Source organism: Zootoca vivipara, chromosome 6, assembly GCF_963506605.1.
Source record: "Zootoca vivipara chromosome 6, rZooViv1.1, whole genome shotgun sequence".
NCBI lineage: Eukaryota > Metazoa > Chordata > Lepidosauria > Squamata > Lacertidae > Zootoca > Zootoca vivipara.
The window spans coordinates 92843206-92867756 of NC_083281.1; the positions used below are offsets into that span (position 1 = coordinate 92843206).

At 48.7% G+C, this 24551-nt stretch overlaps 1 protein-coding gene across 2 annotated transcripts; it reads left to right on the forward strand.

Annotated features, from left to right (window-relative positions):
- On the forward strand, nt 1-24346 carry GGCX (gamma-glutamyl carboxylase). 2 transcript variants are annotated; one of them, XM_035118645.2, is made up of 15 exons: nt 1-125; nt 1549-1749; nt 5571-5729; nt 5882-6047; nt 8058-8136; nt 8558-8664; nt 11397-11560; nt 12208-12485; nt 13303-13434; nt 15955-16106; nt 17484-17653; nt 17945-18075; nt 19377-19524; nt 20417-20612; nt 23271-24346. In XM_035118645.2, the coding sequence occupies exons 1-15, from the start codon at nt 98-100 to the stop codon at nt 23431-23433; spliced, it is 2274 nt and encodes a 757-aa protein (XP_034974536.2). In that variant the 5' UTR covers nt 1-97; the 3' UTR covers nt 23434-24346. The 2 variants fall into 2 exon arrangements, with proteins under 2 accessions (XP_034974536.2, XP_034974538.2); XM_035118647.2 differs by lacking the exons at nt 1-125; nt 1549-1749 and having other exon boundaries at nt 5602-5729; nt 5922-6047.
- Nucleotides 24347-24551: the final 205 nt, after the last annotated feature.

The following is a 24551-nucleotide window of genomic DNA, read 5'->3' on the forward strand; positions in this document are numbered from 1 at the left end:
AGCTGCCTCACTTGCCCTTCTCTCTTGGGGAGCGCCTCCCTGGCCGGGACTCAGGCGAGCAGAAGACGCGCTCTCCCTCTCCCACCGCCACGTCGAGATGGGGCCGGGACGCGTTCACGTTGCGGGTAGGAGCGGGCAGAAAGCAGACGGGGGGGGGGAGTTCAAGTTCAGGCCTCTCCGGGCTGTGTGCTGGGGAAGGGCCCCCCAGGACTGGCACCGCCTCTCCCCATGGCAAACGCACCGCGGTGGGGCGAGGGGAGGGCAAGCTCTGCGTTTCTCTCTTTTAATTCCCCCCTGTCCGGTGCAGCGCTGGACTGCTCGCCTTTGAGAGTGAGAGACAACCCGGGATAACCTTAAGCAGTGCTTTTTTCTGGGGGGACGCAGAGGTACGCACACCCCTAAATATTTTGTGAATCTAAGTTTGGCCTCATTGAGGGGTAGTATTTCAATATGAGCAGGAAAACGAGAGTACTTCTAAACATGTTTTTAAGAAAAAAAAGCAATTAAGAGAGTTGTGTCTCACTGGTCGCTGCTTTGCCCTTTTAGCTAGCAACTAGATATGCGTTTTATTTTAAAGTAATAAGATCAACCATATATGTCTTTTAAAAGCTTAGAATAATAGAAATGTAGAGTTGGATGGGACACCAGGGGTCATCTAGTCCAACCCCATGCAATGCAGAAATCACAGCTGAAGAATCCCTGACAGATGACCGTCCAAGCTCTGCTTAAAAACCTCCAGGGATGGAGGGTCCACCACCTCCTGAGGGAGTCCATTCCACTTCATTCACTTTTATGGGGGAAGGAAGTAAAGGGTGCAATGGAGTACAGTCTTGGGGGGGGGACTGAACATTCTACACTCCCCCCACCCCAGCTCAGCCTGCTCCTTCCTGCCTGGGCTCTGTCCCTTGGTCACACCAGAGTGTAAGGACAAGACTTGGCCAATATGTGCAACAACGTAAAGTAGGCAGCAGGGGGGGGGGATTTTATCAACGGCCAATTTGAACTTGCTGTGTGTGCCTACCGTAGCAGTGTGCTGGTTTTCAAAATGCAGATTCTCCTATTCCTTTGCCGTTGGCAACCTCTGGTCTCTTTAATTTGTGAGGCACCAGAATTATACCAGCAGAGGCTACTTTTCCTGTTAGAAGGCAGTAGCTTCCTCTGTCCCCAAGTAACAGAAAAAGTAGCCTCTTCTGGCATAATTCTGGTGCCTCATAAATTAAAGAGACCTGAGTCAAGCTGTCTAGGGCACCATCTACATGAGAACATAGAGAGAGCCTGCTGGATCAGGGGGTTGCTGAAGGACTCTCGGCCTTCACCCTTCACAAACTGCAGCTCCTGGGAGTCTTTGGGGCAAGCCTTGACTGCTTAAAGTAGTTTGATATGGCTTTGCTCAGTATTGTTCAGATTTGGGTCCATCTCAGTCGTACTCAGCAATTCTGGGATTGAACTCAGGGCTATTGCATGCAAAGCAGATGCTCTGCCGCTGATCCACGACTCTTCTTCTTCCTCTGGGGTGCAGCTGCCATCCTTTTCATCTTATTTTTGCAGGCACTCAGATGTCAGAGTCTCCCGCCAGCCAGAAGAGGCACAGGAACAAGGAGGAGCCACCTGGGTCCTCAACCCTCTGCAGCTGGACCAAGCGCCTCCTGGGCTTTGAATGGGCCGATCTTTCCAGCTGGCACCACTTTGTCTGCTTACTTAACAGGCCGACTGACCCTGCGGCGCTGGGCATCTTCCGCTTTCTCTTTGGTGAGTCTCTTGCCTTTTTGAATCTGAGTCAAGAGTGCTGGCCCTGGGAGGTCGGTGTGGACTGGAGAGTGCTTGTAGGCACCTCAGAGTATTGAGATGCTTGATATCTGTAAGGATAAATCCTTTTGGCATAGGTGTAGTTTAGGAAAGATTCCAGGATGTTAACTGCTTTCAGAAAGATGCTGATCTGTGCCCACAGCAGCAGCTTTCCACAACCTGGTCCTTTTGGGATATTTTTCGGATTACAACTCCCCTTAGCTAGTGGAGCACAGACTGCATATTTGCTATCAGGATGGATTTAAGCTGCTCATTTTGGTATATCAAGCCCTTGGTAGCCAACCTGCTACTTGAAGGAGCACTTTGCCCCATTGCTTACCTTAAGGTGGAGAGGCAGTGCTGATAGTGTCATATCTCTAATATAGCAGGGCCTCCTTGGTTACAGCTCCCAGGATATGGAACACCCTTTCCTTGGAGATAGATTTCCTTTCTGATGCATTCAACACTAGCCTAAAAAAAGAACAGCGACAGCAGCAACATCTGGAGACCACTAGGTTGCAAAAAGCTGATTTACAGTGTTCCAACAATTTCATATCCGCAAAGCTCCCTCTCCTTCCTCCATGTGTGTCTAGGCTTGAGTCCCAGTTGACACCTGAGGTTCTGCTCCATGTTGCCTTCAGCAGTAAAGCTCAAGAAACAGGGTCATTGGGGTCATGGTGCCACACGTGTGGCATTCCTGGCCCAGTTGCTGCCTGTCTCTAGGAGCAAGGGAAACATCTCATCTGGATTTTCAGAAAAGCTGCTGGAAAACCCTGCTGGTGGCAACCATCATTTTCTTTTATAGAAATAGGAAAGCAATTATAACACTAACAGTAAGGTAAAGGTAACGACTCTGGAGTTGCTTCGCTCATCTCGCTCTATTGGCCGAGGGAGCCGGCCTACAGCTTCCGGGTCATGTGCATGACAAAGCCGCTTCTGGTGAGCCAGAGCAGCACATGGAAACGGCGTTTACCTTCCCGCCGGAGCGGTACCTATTTATCTACTTGCACTTTGATGTGCTTTCGAACTGCTAGGTTGGCAGGGGCAGGGACCAAGCAACGGGGGCTCACCCCATCACAGGGATTCGAACCACTGACTTTCTGATCGGCAAGCCCTAGGCTCCATGGTTTTTAACCCACAGCACCACCCGCATCCCAACACTAACAGTACAACATGGTAACAAAATAATAATAATAATAATAATAATAATAATAATAATAATAAATAATAGAACAGTGAAAGTACAGTTGCTTAATAATAATAATAATAATTTTAATAATAAATATTTTTTATTATTTATATGCCGCCCATCTGGCTGGCCTTCCCCAGCCACTCTGGGTGGCTTCCAACAAAATATTAAAATACAGTAATCCATCAAACATTAAAAGCTTCCCTAAACAGCTTCTATGAAAAGGATCAGGTCCATTGCAAGGAAGTACAAGAGGGGAACTCGGATAATCTGGGGGTTTAGAGGCTCCCGTCTTTCTTCCTTGAGAGAGCACTGCAGAATTAGGAGGAGAACATGATGCAGAGGACACTTGGCATCATATGCCATCTTATTTGTGAACTAAGGGCCTCCAAAAGTTGAGGTTTGAGTCAGGAGGCTGGACATGACTATCTGCCTGACTAGCAAACACCAGAAGAGGCCACCAGGTCCCATCAGAGCTGGGATTGTTTCTTTGTGGGCCTTTCCTTTCCTTTTTGCTGTCCTGGAAATTTAAAAATGGTATGTTGTTTCATTCTCTGGTACCCTCTTGTCACAAGCCACGCGCTTGGTCCTTTGAGGCTGAACATGGAGAATGAAATACAGGTACAAAGCCTGGGGTGGGGAGGACAGGTGAGCAGCGCAGGTGCAGAGTGTGCACTGGTCACTTTCTTGCTGTTGTCAGGAATTGATGCTGAATTGACCCAGGCAGGCTGAAGATTCCACATTTTCAGCCTTTGCAGCAGGTGCAGGAAATCTTGGAAGAAATGGCGCTTTCCTTTCCAAGGGATGCTTCTGAGCACCTTGCCGCGAGTGCAGGAAACTCATCTGAGTCTCCCCTTGGGCTGGCAGGCATAAGATAGTGCTCCCTGCTAGTCCACTCTGTGTTGCTTGGTCTTCCTGATGCATCTGAAGTTTGCCACAGTTGAAGCCAGGAAACATGGCTAGATTTATTTGATCCACCAATGCTGATGTTATGCTCTTATCCTCATTGCATCATTTGATATCCACTGCTTTCTTTGGAGCCTTTGAACTTGTGAGGATCTTGAATGCACCCTGTATTAAGATGTAAATGCATTAAGGCCTAGAAAGGGTGATGGGTAGAGTTAAGAGAGAGCATGGCCATGTTGAGACCAGGAATGGATGTCAAGAGCTTTCCTCCTATCCTCCTCCATGCTGTGTTTGTGACTTTTTGGGAGATGCTGGGTGCAGGATTCGTAACTGCTTTTTCTCTGGATGTGATGGGCACTGCTGCCCTCCTTTCACACACTCTCTGCCATATCTCTTGCAGAAGGAATGTCTGTTCCTACACGCCTCCTTCTTTTCAAAGCTGCCCACAGGGCCTGTTTGCCAAACAAAATAGACAGGCTGGTTTTCCTGAGAGCTGTAGGGGAAATAATTTCATGGCAGTTGCAATCCAGTTCAGTGCACAGGATGTGGAGGAATGTGCTGCTTTTTTAAGCTGTGGTGTTTCCCTCCTGTGCTGGAGCCAGCTGGTTTTGGTGGCAGCTACAGAGATGCCACATCCGTAGCTGGCAGCAGCTTTTGACTTCTCATTTTGGGTCATTGCTGCTGGCCTCTTTCTTATCAGCAGTGATGGGAGACTTTGGACTTGGCTAGGAGAGATCAGGGTGTGATCCCATCATGGGCTGCACTGGATGGTTAGTCCTAAAACTAACAAGGGGTGTGTGTGTGTGTGTGTGTGTGTGTGTGTGTGTGTGTGTGCAGAATGACTGACCTTTCCTTTGAATCACTGCTGCTTTCAATGAAAAAAATTTCTACTCTGTGTTTTGAAACTCTCTCTCAGCCTCCTTCACTCTTCATTTGTGGCACACATCTGACGGTTCCACCGTTATAAGTCCACATGACCCTCAGCATTTTCTGGAGTAGACTGCAGTAGCACATAATGTACCAATATGGTGTACTGGTTAGAGCAGGGGTCCCCAAACTAAGGCCCAGGGGCCGGATGCGGCCCAATCGCCTTCTAAATCCGGCCCGCGGACGGTCCAGGAATCACCATGTTTTTACATGAGTAGAGTGTGTCCTTTTATTTAAAATGCATCTCTGGGTTATTTGTGGGGCCTGCCTGGTGTTTTTACATGAGTAGAACGTGTCCTTTTATTTAAAATGCATCTCTGGGTTATTTGTGGGGCATAAGAATTCGTTCATATTTTTTTTCAAAATATAGTCCGGCCCCCCACAAGGTCTGAGGGACAGTGGACTGGCCCCCTGCTGAAAAAGTTTGCTGACTCCTGGGTTAGAGTGTTAGAGTAGGGTAAGGCAAATGTAAAAGACCCCTGGACGGTTAAGTCCAGTCAAAGGCAACTATGGGGTGCGGCGTCCATCTTGCTTTTCAGGCTGAGGGAGCCAGTGTTTGTCCACAGACAACTTTCCTGGTCATGTGGCCAGCAGGACTAAAGCACTACCGGTGCTGGCGCATGGAGGACCATGACAGAGGCCAGAGTGCTCGGAAACGCTGTAAGAGCCAAGGGCTCAGATCCTCACAGCATACCTACCTGTTTCCTTCCAGTGTTTGACCCCATTCCACCCCACCTCATTCTTCTCTCTGGCCCTTGCTTAGGTTTGTTGATGGCCTTGGACATTCCCCAGGAGCGAGGCTTGAGCCAGCTGGACCACAAGTACCTGGATGGGCTGAAGGTGTGCCGCTTCCCCCTCTTCAACTTCCTGGAGCCCCTTCCGCTGGACTGGATGTACCTTGTCTACACAGTGATGCTGCTGGGTGAGGACGCTGGGAGAAGGCCGGGGAGGTGGGGTGGACCACAGAAGCAGTGTTGGCTCCACCTTGTTTCCTAGGCTTTTGGGCCTTGTTGGGTTGAGTCCGGCTGCAGAAGGTGCTCGGGGGACCTGACCTTGCCTGCCTCACTGCAACAGGTGCTTTGGGGATCATGTTGGGCTGGTTCTACCGCCTCAGCTGCCTGCTCTTCGTGGTGCCTTACTGGTATGTCTTCCTCCTGGACAAAACAACATGGAACAACCACTCCTACCTCTACGGCCTCCTGGGCTTCCAGCTCTTGTTCATGAATGCAAACCGCTACTGGTAAGGGCTACCCCTTTCCTTTCCTTTCACCCAACAACCCTGATGTCAGGTTTTGCATTGCCTCCTCTTTGCTCACAACATGCTTATGCCAAGTAAACACCTTTCCCGGCATTTCAATTACACATTTCAATTCTCCAGGTATGTTTAGCCTGGAGAAGAGAAGGTTAAGGAGTGATATGATAGCCATGTTCAAATATATAAAAGGATGTCATATAGAGGAGGGAGAAAGGTTGTTTTCTGCTGCTCCAGAGAAGTGGACACGGAGCAATGGATTCAAACTTCAAGAAAGAAGATTCCACCTAAACATTAGGAAGAACTTATTGACAGTAAGAGCTGTTCGGCAGTGGAATTTGCTACCAAGGAGTGTGGTGGAGTCTCCTTCTTTGGAGGTCTTTAAGCAGAGGCTTGACAGCCACATGTCAAGAATGCTTTGATGGTGTTTCCTGCTTGGCAGGGGGTTGGACTGTATGGCCCTTGTGGTCTCTTCCAACTCTATGATTCTATGATTCTACACAATTTCAGTTTGACATTTGAACAGCTTGTGTCAGGAGTCAGGAGCAGGTCAGCAGTGAAAAAGCACCAGTGTAAGGGAAGTTTGATCTTTATTCCAGGAAACCAAAACAGTGCAGTGGTCACAGCAGCTCCTCCCAGTAGGTCTTGCTACATTCATGGCTGTTGTAAGGAGTGAAGGTCCCCAGGGCCTTCCCAGTGCCTCTCTAAGGTCCTTCTTCCCCCAGTTCCTTCCCCAGCAGCCTAAGGCTCCTTTGTCTTGTCTCTCTTGGCTCCACCCTCTTTAGCAGCTGGAGGAGGAACATGAGCAGGCCTCTTACTTGCTTTATCTCATAAAATTTATATGCCACTTGATTGGAGAAAGAAATTTCAAAGCGGTTTACAAAAAAAGAATTAAACAGTGAAGTAATTGGTAGAAATAGTTAAAAACAGTAATTCAAAACATTTAAAAAAATAATTAAATGATAAGCTGAATACCAGATTAAAACACCAGCCAACGTTCTACATACAGTATCTGAGCAGGCTTGCCAAACAAAATGCTTTTAGCAGGAATTGAGAAGTGCACAGTGAAATGCGCCTGCCTGGTGTCAACAGGCAGGGGGTTCCAAAGTGTGGGTGCTGCCACACTTAAAGATCCATGTCTTGCATTTAGTTTGTAACTCATAAATCTTGTGCATGTCGACACCAGCAGATGTTGGTCTTGCACTGCAAGGCATTGGCCACATTTCACATTAAGCCACAGTTGAACATTAACTACGGTTTAATGTGAACAAGTAACCTGCTGGCACACACTGCTCAAGGGCGTCTGCTTTGCTGTTTCCCAGCTCCTGCCATGTGCCTTGGCTTAGAGTTATGTGAAAACCTGACCTTATTTCTCTCTGTACAAACCATAGGTAGTAATCCAGTAGCAACCCTTGGCTACCACTCATGGCTTGCTTGGAGGGCAACAAACTACAAATCTGGATTCATGGGTCATGGCCTGGAATGTGCACCTTCACTGCGCTTAGTTTGCCCATGACCGTCTCCAAACTAGCAAAGACAGATTCTAGGTGCAAGCTTTCTGAATGAGTCAGGGTGCTCATTAGCTTTTTCCACCCCTGCTACCACTGGAGAAGTGATTGTAGCTTCTGGGTTTCAGAAAGATTTTGTGGACCTCTTGCAAGACCTTGCCAGAAACTGAATAATGCAGCAAGGCTTCAGTGAGGGTGGGGGGTGGGAGAGGTGGCAGATTCTCAGCAGGCGACAAAATTGGATGGGCTGCCCGTGACAGCACCACCTTTATAAAAAATCTGTGTTGCTGTGGGCTGAAAATAATATTTCAGAATTCTTAAGTGCCATCACTCAGGAGGGTACCTTAAGCAGCCAGAACACCTCTGGTACTGGCTGAGCTGATTTAAAATGGTCCGTGGGTAACTTCTCAGTCCCGCTGGAGGCCCCTTGGTAATGCCTTTCCTTTAGGTCTATTGATTCTTTTAGGTCTATTGAATCTCTTTCCTTTAGGTCTATTGATGGCCTCTGGAATCCACAGAAGAGAAATGCGCATGTTCCGTTGTGGAACTACACACTGCTGCGCACACAGGTAAAGCGTGGCTGTTATTTCCCCCCACCCCCCACCCCAGTATGCAGACTCCTCTCCGTGTCTGCACTGATGTGTCCTCTGGAAACAAGCCAGCCTCTGTAGAGGGATGAGCCAGGACTGCCCACCCCCACAGAAGCAGCCTGAGCTCAGCATTGACACTGACGGGCTGTGACTTTCTAGGTTTGCAGGCCAGAGTCTTTCCCAGCCCTCCCTGGGGATGCCAGGGATTGAACCTGGGGTCTTAGGCATGCAAAGTGTGTGCTCCTCTGCTGAGCAAGAGCTCACCCCCTTCATGTGGGGATATGTAGCAGGGTCCTTTCCTCACCCTGAAGGTAGTTTGGAGATGGGCACTCCTTTGCTCCTGCCTGACTAGTTTGCTTCAGAATCTAACTCACAGGTTCTTGGCCTTGTTCCCGAGCAGATCTTCATTGTGTACTTCATTGCGGGCATCAAGAAACTGGATGCGGATTGGGTAGAAGGCTACTCCATGAGCTCCCTTGCTAACCACTGGCTTTTCAGCCCCTTCAGGTGAGGAGGAATGAGAAGGAGGGAGGGAGGGAGGGAAGGAGGGAGGGAGGCGGAAGCAGGGAAGGAGGAGAAAGGTCAAGGAATCACACAGGTGGAAGGTTCCAGCCCCTCCCTTTTGCATCCTTGATTTGGGAGGGTGGACTTCCCATGAAGGGTCTGGCTTCAACTTGGGATAATTCTTATTAGTTTTCAATTACAATCCAGTAATAACCACATTATAACAATACCAATTTATAATGCAACTAGTGTATTTCAGCCCGTTCAATAACGGGCGCTAGAGCATCTATTATTATATAGGATTGTTGAAATCTGCAGGCCTGCCTCGTTCCATTGATGCCAGTGGGTCTATTTTGAGCCTGACTTTGTCAGATCTCAGCCCTCAATCTTAAAAGCACCAGAACGACTCGACAGGCTGAGATCTCCGAAATTGCCCCACTGCTTCTAAACCACCTCAAGCAATCAGCAGCATGTAGGAGCAGTTAAAACTTCCCCATCGGAAATACTCCTGTCCGCGACTACAGTAGGGGGTGGAGAAGACACTGAATGCGGCTCCTGGGACCATTGGTTCTGCCGCATGCCCTCCTGGAGAGCGAGGGGAACGACGGCGGCTCCCCGCCTCCATGAGAGAGAGCGCGCGTTGAGAGCGGTGTGTGTGTGAGTGAGTGAGTGAGTGAGTGAGTGAGTGAGAGAGAGAGAGCGCTGAGAGAGAGAGAGTGCTGAGAGTGAGCACGCGCGTTGAGCGCGTTGTGTGTGTGAGAGAGTTGAGAGAGAGAGCGCGCGCGCGCGCGTTGAGAGAACCCGGCCCCCTGAGGGTGAGGAGTTCAGGACGGGCAGAGGCCAGGGATGGTGAGAGACGCTCGGGCCGGGCTGCTCCCGCTGCTGCTGTTACCGCCGCCGCCTCCTCCTCCTTCCTTCACCAGAACAACGGAGGCTGGTGAGGAAGGTGGCTCCGGGGCCACACATGGCTGTCACGGGGTCGAAGCCGGGGTGGTGGCGGCGGGGGGGGATCCTCTAGGCGCCCGTGGAGGCCGGCGCTGGGAGCGGCCCGCTAGCCCAGCCTCCGGCGCCGCATGAGAGTGTCCTGGGTTCTCAGCCTAACTCAGCAGCCGCAGCTGCCCCCTCCGTGCCGACTCCTCCGCATGGGGCTTGTCCGGGCTGGCGCCTCCTCAGCCACTGCTTCCTGCTCCTCCTCCCTCGCTTGCTCGCGGGTCTCTAAGGAAGGCGGGGGCGGCGCTGCTGCTGGAGGCTGCCGCCACATTGACCCATCTTCCACCTTCACCTCAGGTTGCCGCTACTGCCCAGGCAGGGAAACGGTAGGCAGAGGGGTTGGCGGTTGGCGGAGCGGCGGTTGGCGGTTGTCTCTGCTGTCCAATCCCTGTATCCCTGGGGCACATGCGCAGTGACCCAGGGACACACGGGACAGCTTGGACGCAGGGACAACTTGGACTTTATATATATAGATTATTAATACCAATTGTTCAAATACCAAATTACATAATTTAGATAAAGTGGCCCCTGTGTGCTAGATTTGATGAATTGATTATTTGCTTTATTTCTGTGTTCCAAAATCTTATTAATTAATTTCCATTACATTCCAGTCATAATGATAATCCCTTATACAACAACTGCAATATTAATAGCTTCTATTTGTGTTGACACATTAAATGATTTATAAATCTACAAGTGAGGAACTCAAATTATATCCTTGTTCTTCCTGTGTGTGGCAATTATTCTGTCTGTGGTGTTTCTTCCTGTCCTTGTAAGATGTTATGTCTTTCTTTCCCCCAATTGTTGCTGTTTTCCATCATGCCTTGGGCGGAGCTGATATCCCATTGTTCCAGAAATTTCTCCATTGCTCTGTCTCGTGCTTCGTTGTTTTACAACTTTAGCAATAGCTGCAAAAGTCACTCTGTCCCAATAAATAACCTGTTTTCACCATTTCCCCTCTCAGTCTGGGAAGAAGAACGGTCTGTCGAACTGCAGATGACTGAGTAAAGAACCTTATCAGTTCCTTGGCAGTTCACAGACACCTTTCATCCTTCCTTCCAACTGAAGATATATGAAATATTATACTTCCAATTAAATTAAATTCCAAGTCCTCTTAGCATTATTCAGTCCTTGGGGGGAATTTGCAAGGATAATTACCCTCAATCATCCTTGTTTTTCCTTTTCCTGCTGTCGTGGAGTCTGACTCCATTAAGGCAGAGCAGAACCAGAAGCCCCCCTTTGAGCTGACCTCCCACCACTAAAATGCATTCGTGCTAAAATGCATATTTAAGTTTACAGTATGGTTTCGTCTTACATGGGGGTTCAGTTCCAAAGGTTCTGTATTTACATGAAAACTGCCTATACCCAAACCCTTGGAACTGCCCTGTGGCTACTGGGGGAGGGTGGGGGAGGGAGAGAGTCGCCAGTACCCCCAGAGCCCTCACGCCAAGTGGGCCTTGCACAACAAGCAAGGCAGAGAACTTAAAATATCTTTTCATGCCAGGTAACCCAAGCAGACATGGTGTGAAAAGAGCTTGGTTGAAATCATGTGAGTTAAATGCATGGACGATTTGATCATAATGTATATTTAAACAAATATCTGCATGGGCTTTTTTTTTTTAAAAAAAGAAGAGACTTGTGAATAAACACATAGAAATTGACTTTGCTGCGCATCCCTAGTCCTGAGCATAGGCTGTTCACCTCCACCCCACCACTTCTCAGTTCTGCTGTGTCTTCTATCTCAGGTTGGTGCTTTCAGAGGAGATGACCAGCCTGCTGGTAGTGCATGGTGGGGGTCTCATGCTGGACTTGACTGCTGGCTACCTGTTGTTTTTTGACGCCACCCGACCCATTGCTCTTGTCTTCGTCTCCTACTTTCACTGCATGAACTCCCAGCTCTTCAGCATTGGTAAGTTCTCCAGAAGTCAAAACCACTCTCTTCTTCACAAGAGGGTCAGGAGCCCATAACTCCTTTCTTGTTTGGCTTTGGCTGTTAACTCCTGCTTGTAAGAACCACACTCCTGCTTGCCTGTGGTGATTAGGAATCCCTTCCGGGTTTACTAGGCAAAGAAGTTTTTTTCTGTTTGGAAAAAAATGTGGGTGGTTCCTCACACCCTTCATTTGCTACCAAGGAGTGTGGTGGAGTCTCCTTCTTTGGAGGTCTTTAAGCAGAGGCTTGACAGGCATATGTCAAGAATGCTTTGATGGTGTTTCCTGCTTGGCAGGGGGTTGGACTGGATGGCCCTTGTGGTCTCTTCCAACTCTATGATTCATAGTATTAACAGGCTGCAAATTGCTAACATAGGTTCATGCAGAGAAACAATCTTTTTGGGGGGGAGGGGGAGATTGTAGCTTTTGCAGATACCTGCAAGCCTATGTTAATGCCATTTGGTAATAAAAACTTCCTCCTTGTCTTTGTTTTTGCAAGGTGGTGGGTGGGAGATGGCAATTGTACCTAACCTTAGCATTGGGCTGGTATTGCAAACATCTCCTTCTCTGGCCTCCCTGTCCCAATCCACAGATGTCCAATTTCCTGGCTTTATTTCTTGCCCACAGGTATGTTCTCCTACACCATGTTGGCCACCAGCCCACTTTTCTGCTACCCAGACTGGCCGCGCCACCTGATTGCCAAGTTCCCTGCCTGCTTCCAAAGCCTCCTGCCCCTTTCAGAGGCTCCACAGCCCAGCCAGGAGTGTGTGTATGGAGGAGCAGGGCAGCAGAGGTCAGGCAGAGCAGCCCAGAAGCTGGGGCTGCGGCAGAAACTGGGGGCCATCTTCACAGTGCTGTATTTGCTGGAGCAGCTATTCCTGCCCTACTCCCATTTCATCACCCAGGTGAGACAGGCCTGCTTGGCAGAGGCAGCCAACATGGTGGTGCCTTCTGGATAGCCTTGTGTTAATCATGTTAATTCATAAAGCTCTAAACAACATTAGCCAGACCCCACCTGGAGTCCTGGAACCATTTCTGGGCACCCCAGTTTAAGATGGATATTGTCAAGCTGAAATGTGATCAAACTGAAATGGAGGCTGAATGAGGAGGTAAAAGGTCTGGAAACCAAGCCTTATGAGGAAGAACGGTTGAGGGAGTTGGGGGTGTTTAGCTGAAGACTGAGAGGTGATAAGATAGCCATCTTGAAATATAGAAAGGGCTGTCATGAGGAAGATGAAACAAGTTTACTTTCTCCTGCTCTGGAGGGTATTGTGGGGTGTTTCTTAATGTGCAGGTATGCATATATATGGGTCTTGGAGCAAAAGGTGCTGGATGTTGTCATTGGACAGATAAGTTTTTCCTTGACGTGGGTCCTCTGGGAAGCAGAAGATGATGGATCTGGGCTAACAAAGTGGGACCCCCACCTGAGCCATTGCATTTCTTCCCATGGTCCATTTCTTTCCCAGCATTCCTGCAAGCTTGAGAGGTTCCCTGGTCCAGAGCTACATTGAAATATATTTGTGCAGGATAGTAATGGCAGAATCTTAATCAGGATTGTGAGGTGGAACATCTGGTTGCTGGTAGCTTTTAGTCAGAAAATAATAGTCCAAAGTGGCAGCTCGGTGCATTGTCCATGACTGTCAGGCTAGGAGGGTGAAGGAAGAGGGAAAACACCATCCTTTCTGGGAAAAGTCACCAGATTCCCCTCAACTCCTTGTGCAGGGCTATAACAACTGGACAAATGGACTCTATGGCTACTCGTGGGACATGATGGTCCATGCACGCTCCCACCAGCATGTGAAGATTACGTACCGTGATGGTCTCACTGGAGAGATTGGCTACCTGAATCCTGGGGTCAGTTTCTCTTCCTTTTCATTTGAAAGGGGGCAGGGGCAGTTTTGGGCTACTTTACTTGGGCTGCTTCCCACATGGCAAACTGCAAATCAAATACAGTGGTGCCTCAACTTACGGATTTAATCCGTTCCGAAGGCACCTTCGTAGGTCGAAAAATTTGTAAGTCGAAAAGCGCCATTGGAAACACGATTTCCCATAGGAATGCGTTGGAAACGGAAAAATTCGTAAGTCGGAAAAACCCTATCTAAAACCGCCGTTGTTTCCGTTCAGATGTCGAGAAATTGCCCCACTCGTAAGTCGAAAAATTCGGTTGTCGAGTCGTTTGTAAGTCGAGCTCCCACTGTTAATAGAATTGTAGAGTTGGAAGGGACCCTGAGGATCATTTAGTCCTGCAAAGCAGGAATACACAGCTGTTCCATACAGGGATTGAACATAGGGATGTTTTTTCCATGCAGGGAATTGCATGTCAGGAACAGAGGCACCAGCTTGCGAGGGCAATAGGGGGCGGGCAGGCAACATTGCATGTGTGACATCCAGGGCCATCTTAAGCATATCTGGCATCGTGGTGCAAAGCTCCCTCCGGCACACCCACCCACCCACCCCGTTTCCCAGAGTTGCCCACCTTTTTTTAGGGAGGACGGTGCTGCCGGTGCAGCTGGAGGAGGCAGGCAGCGGATGGAGGGCGGCTCCTCTGGTGGGGAAGAGGCGGAGGCTGGACGCGGTGCCTCCTGGCTCAGCTGGACGCTTCGTGCCGCAATAGCCATGGCAGACGGAGGCTCCGGGCACGGCGCTGCTTCAGTGCAGCATAGCGGAGGCGGGTGAGGGCGGCGAGCTGAGCCGGGAGGCACCGTGTCCAGCCTCCGCCTCTTCCTTGGCGCCCTCCAGAACTTGTCGCCCTGCACCACAAGCCTCTATGGGTAAGACACCCCTGGAAACATGACTAATTAGTGCAAGTAATAATCATAATTGGGAGGATCACTGCACAGCCCACCCACTTGAAAGTGGTTTCCTGAGGATCCCAGGAGATGGGAAACCTCCAAATAGTACTTACAAATAATTACTTGTTGATGCTTGTGGGTTTTCTGCCATGTTTATATATACACACAAAAATACAAGCTGTTTCTTAGACCAAGATGCATCAATCTGGGATGCCTCACTTTCCTTTGGAATAAAAACCCAGCTTTTAGAGATAATAATAATAATAATAATAATAATAATAATAATAATAATACCACCCATCTGACTGGGTTGCCGCAGCCACTCTGGGTGTTTCATCAGCCTCAGCTCTGGGAAGACTATGGAGTCATCTGAGGTCCATGCAATTGGAGCCAGACAGTCGATAGCCCTGGTTAACCCAGGGTTAATCCAGTGTGTGCCACAAGGGAATCGGCTGAGAGGCCATCAGAAAGGGATAATGCATCTCCTTTGGAAGCCATTTGGATCCATTAAGTGTCAGGGGCAGACCATTTGAATTGGTCCCATCTCCCTGCGGAGGGGAAGGGTTGCGGAGAAGTCTAGTTGCACCGGGAAGTGATCTGACCATGGCACTTCTTTTGTTCCATTGAAACTTAATGTCAGATCACCCACATCCACAGAGGTAAACACCAGCTCTAAGGTGTGTTCATGGCTATGAGTAGGGCCATGTTTATTCAGGGACACCTCAGTGGAGACCATGCTTTCCATGAAGTCCCAAGCAACCCCTTGTAAGGCCATGTCAGCATGGATGTTAAAATCAACCAGGATCACCAAGCTAGGTGTCTCCAGGAGAACATCCAAAATGACCTGAAGCCATTTGGGCAGGGAATCCTTGGTGCAGCAGGGAGGTCAGTACACCAAAAGGAATCCTGTACTGCCCCTGTTGCCCAACTTCCAGAACATACACTCAGAAAACTGTGTCTCCCTAATAAGATGCCTGGTGAGAAAGAAAGACTTCCTAAAAATCACTGCACCCCCTCCCTCCCCACCCACATGATCTGGATTGCTGTGTGTAAGAGAAACCTGGTGGACAAGCAGTAGCAAAAACAGGCTCATCTGCCTTGTCCAACCAAATCTCTGTTACACATGCCAGGTCAATTCCTCCATCAAATCATGGATGGCAGCGGTCTTCTGAATCATTGACCTGGCATTGCACAGTACCACCTTGGAGTCTTGTGGGTCACCTGTAGCCTTCTCGTCAGGGCCAGACCTGGAGGTAGGGATAGTCCTCAAACAACAACTCAACCTTCCTCGGCAATGATGTGGTCTGGTCCAAATTCAGCAGCTGGAACAAATAATGCATCTTAAGTGCAGAGAGGTGAATTTGCATGAGCTGCATAATCTTTGAAATCTTCACTTTTCTAGCCGCAGAACTGTTGGGATTTTGGGTACTGATTGCTAGACTTTGCTGCTCTTAAGACCTCTCACGGCAGCAAGTCTGTCCTTCTGTCCTTCTGCCCTCCCATTCTCCTCTTCCCTGCACCCCTCCCCATCAGCCTGCCACCCTTCCTGTGTCCCACCTGAGACTTGCATCTGTTAGGGCAGGTCTTCACCCAGAGTCGACGCTGGAGGGACCACGCAGACATGGTGAAGCAGTATGCCACATGTCTCAGTCAGCTGCTGCACAACTATAACATTTCAGAGCCAGAGATCTACTTTGATATTTGGGTCTCGATCAACGATCGCTTCCAGCAGAGGTGAGTGGGCTGTTCCAGCAACTGAAATGCCCTTGAGATTGCTGGTTGCAATGACAGTAAAGCAAAATTGGGGAGCTTCCAGCCCACAGGCCTAATCAGGTTCCTCGGTCTTCCCCAGCTGGCCTGGCCATGCCAGCTGTGTGGCTGGTAAAGACATGGCTGAGCCAAAAGCAGGGCTGCCAGGCACTTCCTATCATCTAATCAATGGCACCTGCAAAGCCCTCTGCACTGTACAGCTGATCACTGGAGCTTTCAAAGCATAGCGCCTTTGCCTGGTTGATTTGATTTCAAACCAGGTAAGGAGAAGCAGGCCACTTGATGTCATTGTGACATCAGGTGATCGGAAGGTGGACTGTCTCTTCACCTGTCATACTTGACCCATGGGAGGGGGAACACCCTACCCCTGCAGTAGGGAATTATATAAGCTGCCGTAACAATTCCAGTAAATTTGGAGTGCTGTACAAGTGTTGAGGGAGGGGGCAGATGTTGGGGGGGGGGTGGAAGTTAGGATGTTGCTTCCCATCATGCAGTTCCTTCATAATCTCATTGAGTTTGAGAAGACACTGGATAGAACACTGAAGGACCGCCTGTCCTTAAATGAGTAAACCTCTTATAAACTCAAGCTGAGCCCATCCTGCACAGCTTGGTGATGAGCCAAATCATTGTGGTCTGTGACTTTTCAAATAGAAAAGTGGCTCAAAAGATATTCTGGAATTGAGTGCATGGAAGGAATGACAGCCATATTGGATCGGAGGAACAGAGCCATGCAGGCAGAGCCCTCTCCCTTGCTGGTTATATTGACAACTAGCTGTCCCAGCCACGCTTTGCTGTGGCTCATCCCTGTGACTCCCCCCCCCTGTCCTGACCCATGACCTATTCTGTTCACTCCCCCCCCCCCGGCTCATCCCTGTGATTGACTCCACCCTGTCCCCCTCACAAACCCCTGTGGCCTGGCCGGTTCCCCCGCATTGGTGTTGTTTTCTGTTAAAGGCCCATATTCAGTTGGTTGGAATGTTCTGTTGTGATGTCACTGATAGTATGCAGCCAATGGCAGCAGGTGAGGTGTATGTTCCTTTGACGTCCACTGGAGGGCACTATTTTTTGGAGAAAATTCAGTTGTTACCTGCCAAAGGTTTGGCACATGTGGAATCTAAGGTTATGTTGGCACTCACATATTGGTACTGGACGCTGTGTCCAAATTTGAACGCAATCGGTCAAGCGGTTCCCGAGAAAAGTGGAAAGTCCCAAACATGGACCCTTCATATATATATATATATATATATATATATATATATATATATATATATATATATATAGATGGCTGGGGTCCCTCTGATTTGGGTATCTTCACTTTGCCCACGTCACTCCCCTCCTTAGACTCTTCGATCCACATGTGGACATTGTGAAGGCTGAGTGGTCCCCTTTCCAAAAGACAACATGGGTGAAGCCTCTGCTGGTTGACCTGTCCCCCTGGCGGACAAAGCTACAGGATATTGAGGACTCTCTGGACAACCAAACCGAGGTGGTCTTCATTGCAGACTTCCCAGGTACGTCTGTGCTGTTTGCCTTCTCCTGGAAACTGTATCCCTGTTTAAGCCAAGTCTACACAGTACTCTTTGGCATGTTGCCTTTTGCCTGTGTGAACATGTTGCCTGTCTCCAGCTTGACCTGCTGACTGAGCCCCTTTTGACTGCCTGTGTAGGGAAGCCATTGCAAGAGACTGGTGAATCCTCACCTGGGGGTGATCTTGGGGTGTCAGAGCAGCAGTGGTCTTGGGGTTGCTCCTAGGCGCTCTGTTGAATCCCAGCTGCTCATCTCCCAGTTGTCCCACATGGCAGGCCTGCATCTGGAGAACTTTGTCAGTGAGGACCTTGGCAACACCAGCCTCCACTTGCTGAAAGGGGAAGTTGCAGTGGAGATTGTCAACACGCAAAAGAACCACACGCTGCAGGAAGGAGACAGGATACAGGTGAGGAGAAAGAGAAGGCTGAGAGGCGATATGATAGCCACTTTCAAATATCTGAAGGGCTGTCCCATGGAAGATGGAGCAAGCTAGTTTTCTGCTGTCCAGAAGGGAGGACCTGAACCAATCACTTCAAGTGACAAGAAAGGATATTCTGACTAAACATTAGGAAGAGCTTTCTGACTGTTTAACTGTGAAACGGAGTACCTGAGAAGGTGGTGGATGCTCCTTCCTTGGAGGTTTTAAAGCAGAGGTTGGATGACCATCTGCCAGGGATTCTTTAGCTGTGATTCCTGCATTGCAGGGCGTTGGACTAGATGGTCCCTGGGGTACCTTCCAACCTTCTATGGTTCTGTGAGGGCCAAGCTGAGCCCTCAGAATTGGAGAGCAGGAGAGGGGAAGCCTTTTCCAGCTTCCTCCAGGACCATCAATTATCCTGATGCTCTGCCCCAAAGCACAAAGGAAAGGCAATGAGCATCTAACCGCCTCTTGCCCACCACACATCCCCCGAGCCCACTGAAGTATTGGAACCTTCACCCCATGCACAATATTTGCATGCACTGTTGAAAGGCTCAGACTTCATGGTCAGGCACATGCTTTGCATGCAGCAGGTCAAAGGTCCAGTTCCCCAGTATCATCTCAAACAGCAGCAGGGCTGGGAAAGACCTCTGCATCCTGGGACCCAGGAGAGCCACTGTCAATCAGGGGAGGGGGGCAGCACTGGCTCAGATGGACCACTGCTCTGTCAAGCCCCACTTCCACTTGTCCTGAGCCTAGAAAGGATGGGTCTGAATGGTTTTCTGCTTAACTAAATGCTTTCTAGGTATGGGCCTGAACACTTTCCATGGGAAAAGCCTCTCCTGAGTGTCAAATTAGAGTCAATGACCACACTAAACTGCTGCTATATCATAAAAAGCTGACTATCTCAACTTCAATATAGCCCATTTTCTCTTTTGAACTGAATATAGCCTCTCTTGTGCCTTGTGGCAACTCAGAATCACAAATACAGGACAAACAAACCATGACCAAAGGAAATAGTTTTGAAAGTAGTAGGAGCAGAAAAGCTTTACAAAGCAAGAAAGGTGTTTTGCTCTAGGCTTTCGCCTGGTCAGTCATAAATAAGCAGTTAACATGCTTGGAGGAACCTGCTCCAGCAGTCCTCTGCCTCATAGCACACACACCCCACCCCAGTAATAGGGAGTACTGCCCATTTCGGGAACCCCTGCTGTGGATGGTGGGGCCCGAGCAAAATGAGATCAGGGCCCCCTGTTGATATTTCAACTTTGCTCTCTTCCTCTTGGACACAGCTGCCACCAGGGAAATACCACAAAGTCTTCACAGTGTCCCAGGAACCATCCTGTTACATGTACATGTACATCAACACCACAGAGGCGGCTCTCGAGCAGAATTTCACTCGGCTGCAGGAGTTGCGGGAGAAGGTGCAGAATGGGACAGGTAAGGCTGGTGGGGCAAATGAACAGGGGGCCTCAGAAGCCTCTGTTGACACAGTCCTCCTCTATTTCATGCCTGCTGTTGGGACAGGCCAAGGACTGGCCTTGGGCTCTTCAGTCTCAAGTAGAAAGTTCAAGGTGCCTTCAGGTGCTTTCAGAAGAAATCATGAAAACACTTGCCGGTTTCTTCCATCCAGTCCAGCATCCTGTTCTCGCAGTGTCCAGCCAGATGCCTGAAGGGGAATCCCACAAGCAGGGCAGGAGTGCAGTAGCCCTCTGTAACCTGCTCCCAATCTCCCACAAACTGCCTCTGAGGTGAAACATAGACATTGTGGCTAATAGCCATTGCAAGCCTTACGCTCCATCAATTTCTCTAATCCTCTTTTAAAGTTGGTGGAGATCACTGCCTCTAGTGGGATTGAGTTCCATTGTTTGACTCTGTGCTGGGTGAAGAACACCTTCTTTTATCTGTCCTGAGTCTTCCCACATTCAGCTTCATTGAATAATGAAGTTTATTCATTGAATAATGAAGTTTTAGCATGATAGGAGAGGGCTCCCTGTCCACTTTCTCCACACCAGAGATAATTTTATACAACCTGCCATTTCTATCTCTCTCTCTCATCTCCCCTCCCTGCTGAGTCCCAATTTTTTCTAAACAAAACGGTCCCAAACCCTGCAGTTTTACTTTGAAGAGGAATTGCTCCACCCCCTTGATCATTTTGCTTGCCTTTTTCTGAAACAATGTCCTTTTTTTGAGATCCAGCACCTGAAACCACATAGAGTATCCCAAGTGCAGTCACACCGTAGCATTATCACACACATGATAGCGTTATTTCATTTTCAAGTGACTCTCAGTCTTCTGATACTAAGTCCTGATATTGCCCCCCCACCCCCAGAAACGGAGCCCCTCCCTCCAGAGCTACAGCCCATCTTGGACAGCTCCATAGAAAACGTGACGCAGGTGGACCCTGTCGTCGAGGCCTTTCTTCGCCGTCAGTGGCGCATGGAGGAGCTGCAGAAGCGACGCAATGCCACACTGGCCGAGCGCTTCCACCGTTTCATCACCAAGAAGTACTTTGTCTTCCGCAGGAGGTGAGAAAAGCCTTCTCTTTCTGCACAACGTTTGCCCATCCCTTCCATTTCTTGCTGGCTTAACCTGGTCCACTTTCTGGCTTTGGCAGCTGTGGGTCCCCTGTAGTCTGGCTGCCAGGGTGACGGCGATCCTTTATTTACTTCATGTTTTTGATATCCTGCCTTTCTTCCGATTCAAGGTAGTCTCCAACATTTAAAAATGTTGTTATAAAATACAAAGTAATAAAAGCAAACTAGTTAAAACCAAAAGTTAAAATACACCAGAACACATTTAGAGCCAGCAGTTAAAATATAGTCTGCCCTGACAGCAGCCAGTGGTCAGCATTGTCTGCACATTGTCTGGTTTTTAAAAAAGGCCTCTCTAAACAGGAAGGTCTTAGCCTGCTGGTGGAAGGATAACAAAGAGGGAGCTAGCCTAGCCTCTCCTGGGAGGGAATTCCACTGTCTGGGAGCAGCCACAGAAAAGGTTCTCTCTCGTGTCACCTCCGCACTGTGCCTCTCCTGCTGATGGGACTGAGAGAAGGTGAGCTCACCCAGGCAGGTTCATATAGAGAGAGATGATATTTTGAGTAATCTGGTCCCAAGACATATAGGGCATAAACAGCACTTTGAATCGTGATTGGAAATGGCCTGGTAGCTGGCAAAAACGCTCAAAGGGTCCTTTGCTTTTCTGGCAGTTCCTCTTCATAGTGTCTGTTTGTCTTACATTTTAGAAAAGGCCCTTCCCTAGGCACACATGGTGGCGAAAATGCACAGCTTATTCTAGGGCTGGGGAACTAAATCCTAACCTCCCGCACAGGCCAGCTTCAGTCTGTGGGTGGGACTGTCCACCTGTCAGTCACCAAACGTGATGCCAGCGGGAGAACAACCTCAAGGGGGCTCTGCTGTCTGAGAGCACCTGGCCTGCACTGAGAGCAGTCTCACTGGCTGAACCAAATGGGCAGAGCTTTCCAAACTTTTCAGGATGACGACACACTTTTTAGACATGCATCACTTTGTGACACAGTAGTTCAGTTTTAGTAGGAAACCAGAGCTTAAACTAAGAGCATTCGCTTGACACACCTACACATTGCAGCCAACGGACTAACATGTTGTGGCACACAGTTTGGAAAACTCTGCTCTAGGGCCACAATGTCATATGCTGATATTATAAAACAAAACAGCAACAATGAAACCCTCAAATCAGTTTACAAAACAGATAAAACAATACTTATCTCTATATGCTAAGAACCAGAAGGTAGCTTTGAGACTTTTTCAAATGAAAGTCCTCCCCCTTCTTTTGGTGGGTATCTTTTTGGGCTCCCGTAGGGATTTTCTGAAACTGGATTCAATCCAAACGAGATTTCTCAGAGCCATTCTTAGGATTCCTCTTTCCGTAGCGGGCGCGGCTATGAGACTGGAGGTCGGTTGGCAAGCCCTACGGTATGTAGCCCTGAAGACGAAGCTTTGGCTACGGCTCAAGCTTTCCTTTGAACCAGTGGGTATCGCCCCCTTGATTTTGAGGGATGATTTTCAATCATCATGGGAAAGGGAAGTCACTAATGAGGTTCAATCCTGCGGATTGTCACACCTTTACTTCGAGTCTATGGTGTACATTCAAGCCAGAGCTGTGATCACCTGGAGACTGAGTGATAAATCTAGGCATGAAGATATAGCCCAGCTAAAACCAGGGATGTTTCTAGGGGACCAGATCTACCAGATCATACCAGCCCCCTACCTTGCGGAAATCCACTATGTCGAATACCGTAGACTTCTTACAGTGGCTAGATTAAATGCCCTTGATTCTGCGGTACCGTGGGGAAGGTATGGGGGCGTACCATACGCCCAGGGAACTTGTCATTGTGCCATGGCTGTGGTTGAGTCCACCGAACATATTCTCCTAACTTGCCCTTCTTACACAAAGCTTAGGCAAAATCTTATAGCTCCACTTCTACTCCAATTTAGCTTTCTACCCAGAGAAAATCAGGTTTTATACTTGCTGAATAATGCCACTAGAAATGCAGCCTCCTTGGTGGCCAAATTTCTTTTTTTTAGCTTTTCTGACTGGCGGTCGAATAAAAGGATGATGATGATGATAATTATAATTATCAGCAAAAATTAAAAAAACTTTTAAGACTTTCAAAATGTTAAAATACTAATATATTAAAAGTATATTAAAACCCACATCAACTTACTAAACATCTGCATAGGCTTGTCTAAACAAAAATGTAGTTAGCAGGCACCAAAAAGAGTACAGTGAAGCCACCTGCCTGGTATCAATAGGCAGGGAGTTCCAGAGTGCAAGTGTTAGAATATTGAGTTCTAACAAGTGTGGAAAGGGTCCTATGTGGCACCTGTTCCATTGATCTAAGCAGTTGACTGGGCATGTACAGGGTGAGACGATCTCACAGGTAAACTTGTCCCTAATTCTGAAGGGCTTTATATACTAATGGCAACACCCTGAACTTTTGGCAACTGATGTAGATATTTGAGCAGAGGTCTTATATACTGACAGGATCTCATTCCTATCAGCAACCGTGCTCCAGCATTCTGCGCGTAACAATAGCTTCTGGATTAAGTGCAAGGGAAACCCCACATAGAGAGCATTGCAGTAGACTGCTCTTGAAGAAACCATATGTGGTGATGAGGTGAGTTCTTTCTGTTTCTCTGCCTTCTCAGTCTCCTGATGACCTGGATTTCTCTGCGGAACTTGTTGCTGGGCCGCCCACCCCTGGAGCAGCTGGCACGGGAGGTGGCCTATGCCAACATGCAACATGAGGAGGTCCAGACACCCAGCAGTCCAGACACAGTGCCAAAACAGCCAGGGCGTTCTGAACTCTGAGCAGCAGCCGTCGCTACCTCAGGTGCCAGCAGCAGCAGCAGGGAGACTCTGCCAGTGGGGCCAAAGGATGGGAAGTTGGGGGGAACACTCTGAGCGTGCAAAAGAGCCACTTGCTGCACTGCGTGGCTTGCCTTCTCTCCCTTTTCTGGACTTCTGCTCTTCAGCCAAGGCTCTTGTACTGGCTTGCTGAGACCCATTGCCAACTGCCCATCTCTACTAGCCTCTGCCGCTTGGAGACTGGTGCATTAAGGGGCAATGCCCCACCAGTTCCCCCTTCTCAGTCTCAGTGTTGCCTTTTGTAGATTCAGCATGGAGGAAGATGATGGGGACAAAGCCAGCATTAGTGGCATAGATTTTCACCGTCCTTTTAAAAACACCCAGAGGTAACCGCTGTCTTGTTCCAGAAGAGAAAAAAACTCCAACAGCCACAAACTGGGCAATGCATTTGCAGGACCAATGGAAATGCTGCAAAAGAGTGAGCATGTTTTTGAGGTTTCTAGAGCTGTTCATGAACCTAGATGTTAAGCCCAACTGTTAAGAATGTTGAGAGTTTCCCAGTGTTACTACCTGAGATTATTTTTCAGCTAATGTTGGTTGAAGTTAAAGGGGGGGGGGTTGCCAGGCAGTGGGCTGGCTGGGCCTGATGGGAGATGTAGCCCAAAATATCTGGAAGTGTATTAGGTTGGGGGGTGGCTGCTCTACCACTTGAGCTCTGGACACAAAGAGTTCCAATTTCACACAATTGGAAAGGAACTGGCAACCTTCACTGCCTTCCGGGTATCTATTACAGTAGGAGTCCTCAGGTTTGTCTAAGAGCCTTATAACTAAGTCTAGAAAAGAGAAGGTCGTGGCGAGCTCCAGTGTGACCAAGATTAAAAGTATTCAATTTCTATTAAAAAGTACATTTTATGAACACGTGTGTGTCATTGATTGTCTTCACTGCGAGAGCTCTTCACTCACCCTCTTGAGAGGTGGTTTGACAGCGCTGTAGGCAAAATTGCCACTCTGGGTCTTTGTGGCATCAGGAAGGGTGGCTTGGCTTGTGGATACCATCCCTGTGTATACTCTGACTCCATGCGTGGTTCCTACTAGTGGCTTATACCTCTCCTTTTGTGTGC

Coding starts and splice junctions, on each gene's coding strand:
- GGCX (XM_035118645.2), top strand. CDS start 98: ATGGGGCCGGGACGCGTTCACGTTGCGG. Junction 11,561..12,207: donor CTCCCAGCTCTTCAGCATTG/GTAAGTTCTCCA, acceptor TCTTGCCCACAG/GTATGTTCTCCTACACCATG. Junction 17,654..17,944: donor CTTCATTGCAGACTTCCCAG/GTACGTCTGTGC, acceptor CCCACATGGCAG/GCCTGCATCTGGAGAACTTT.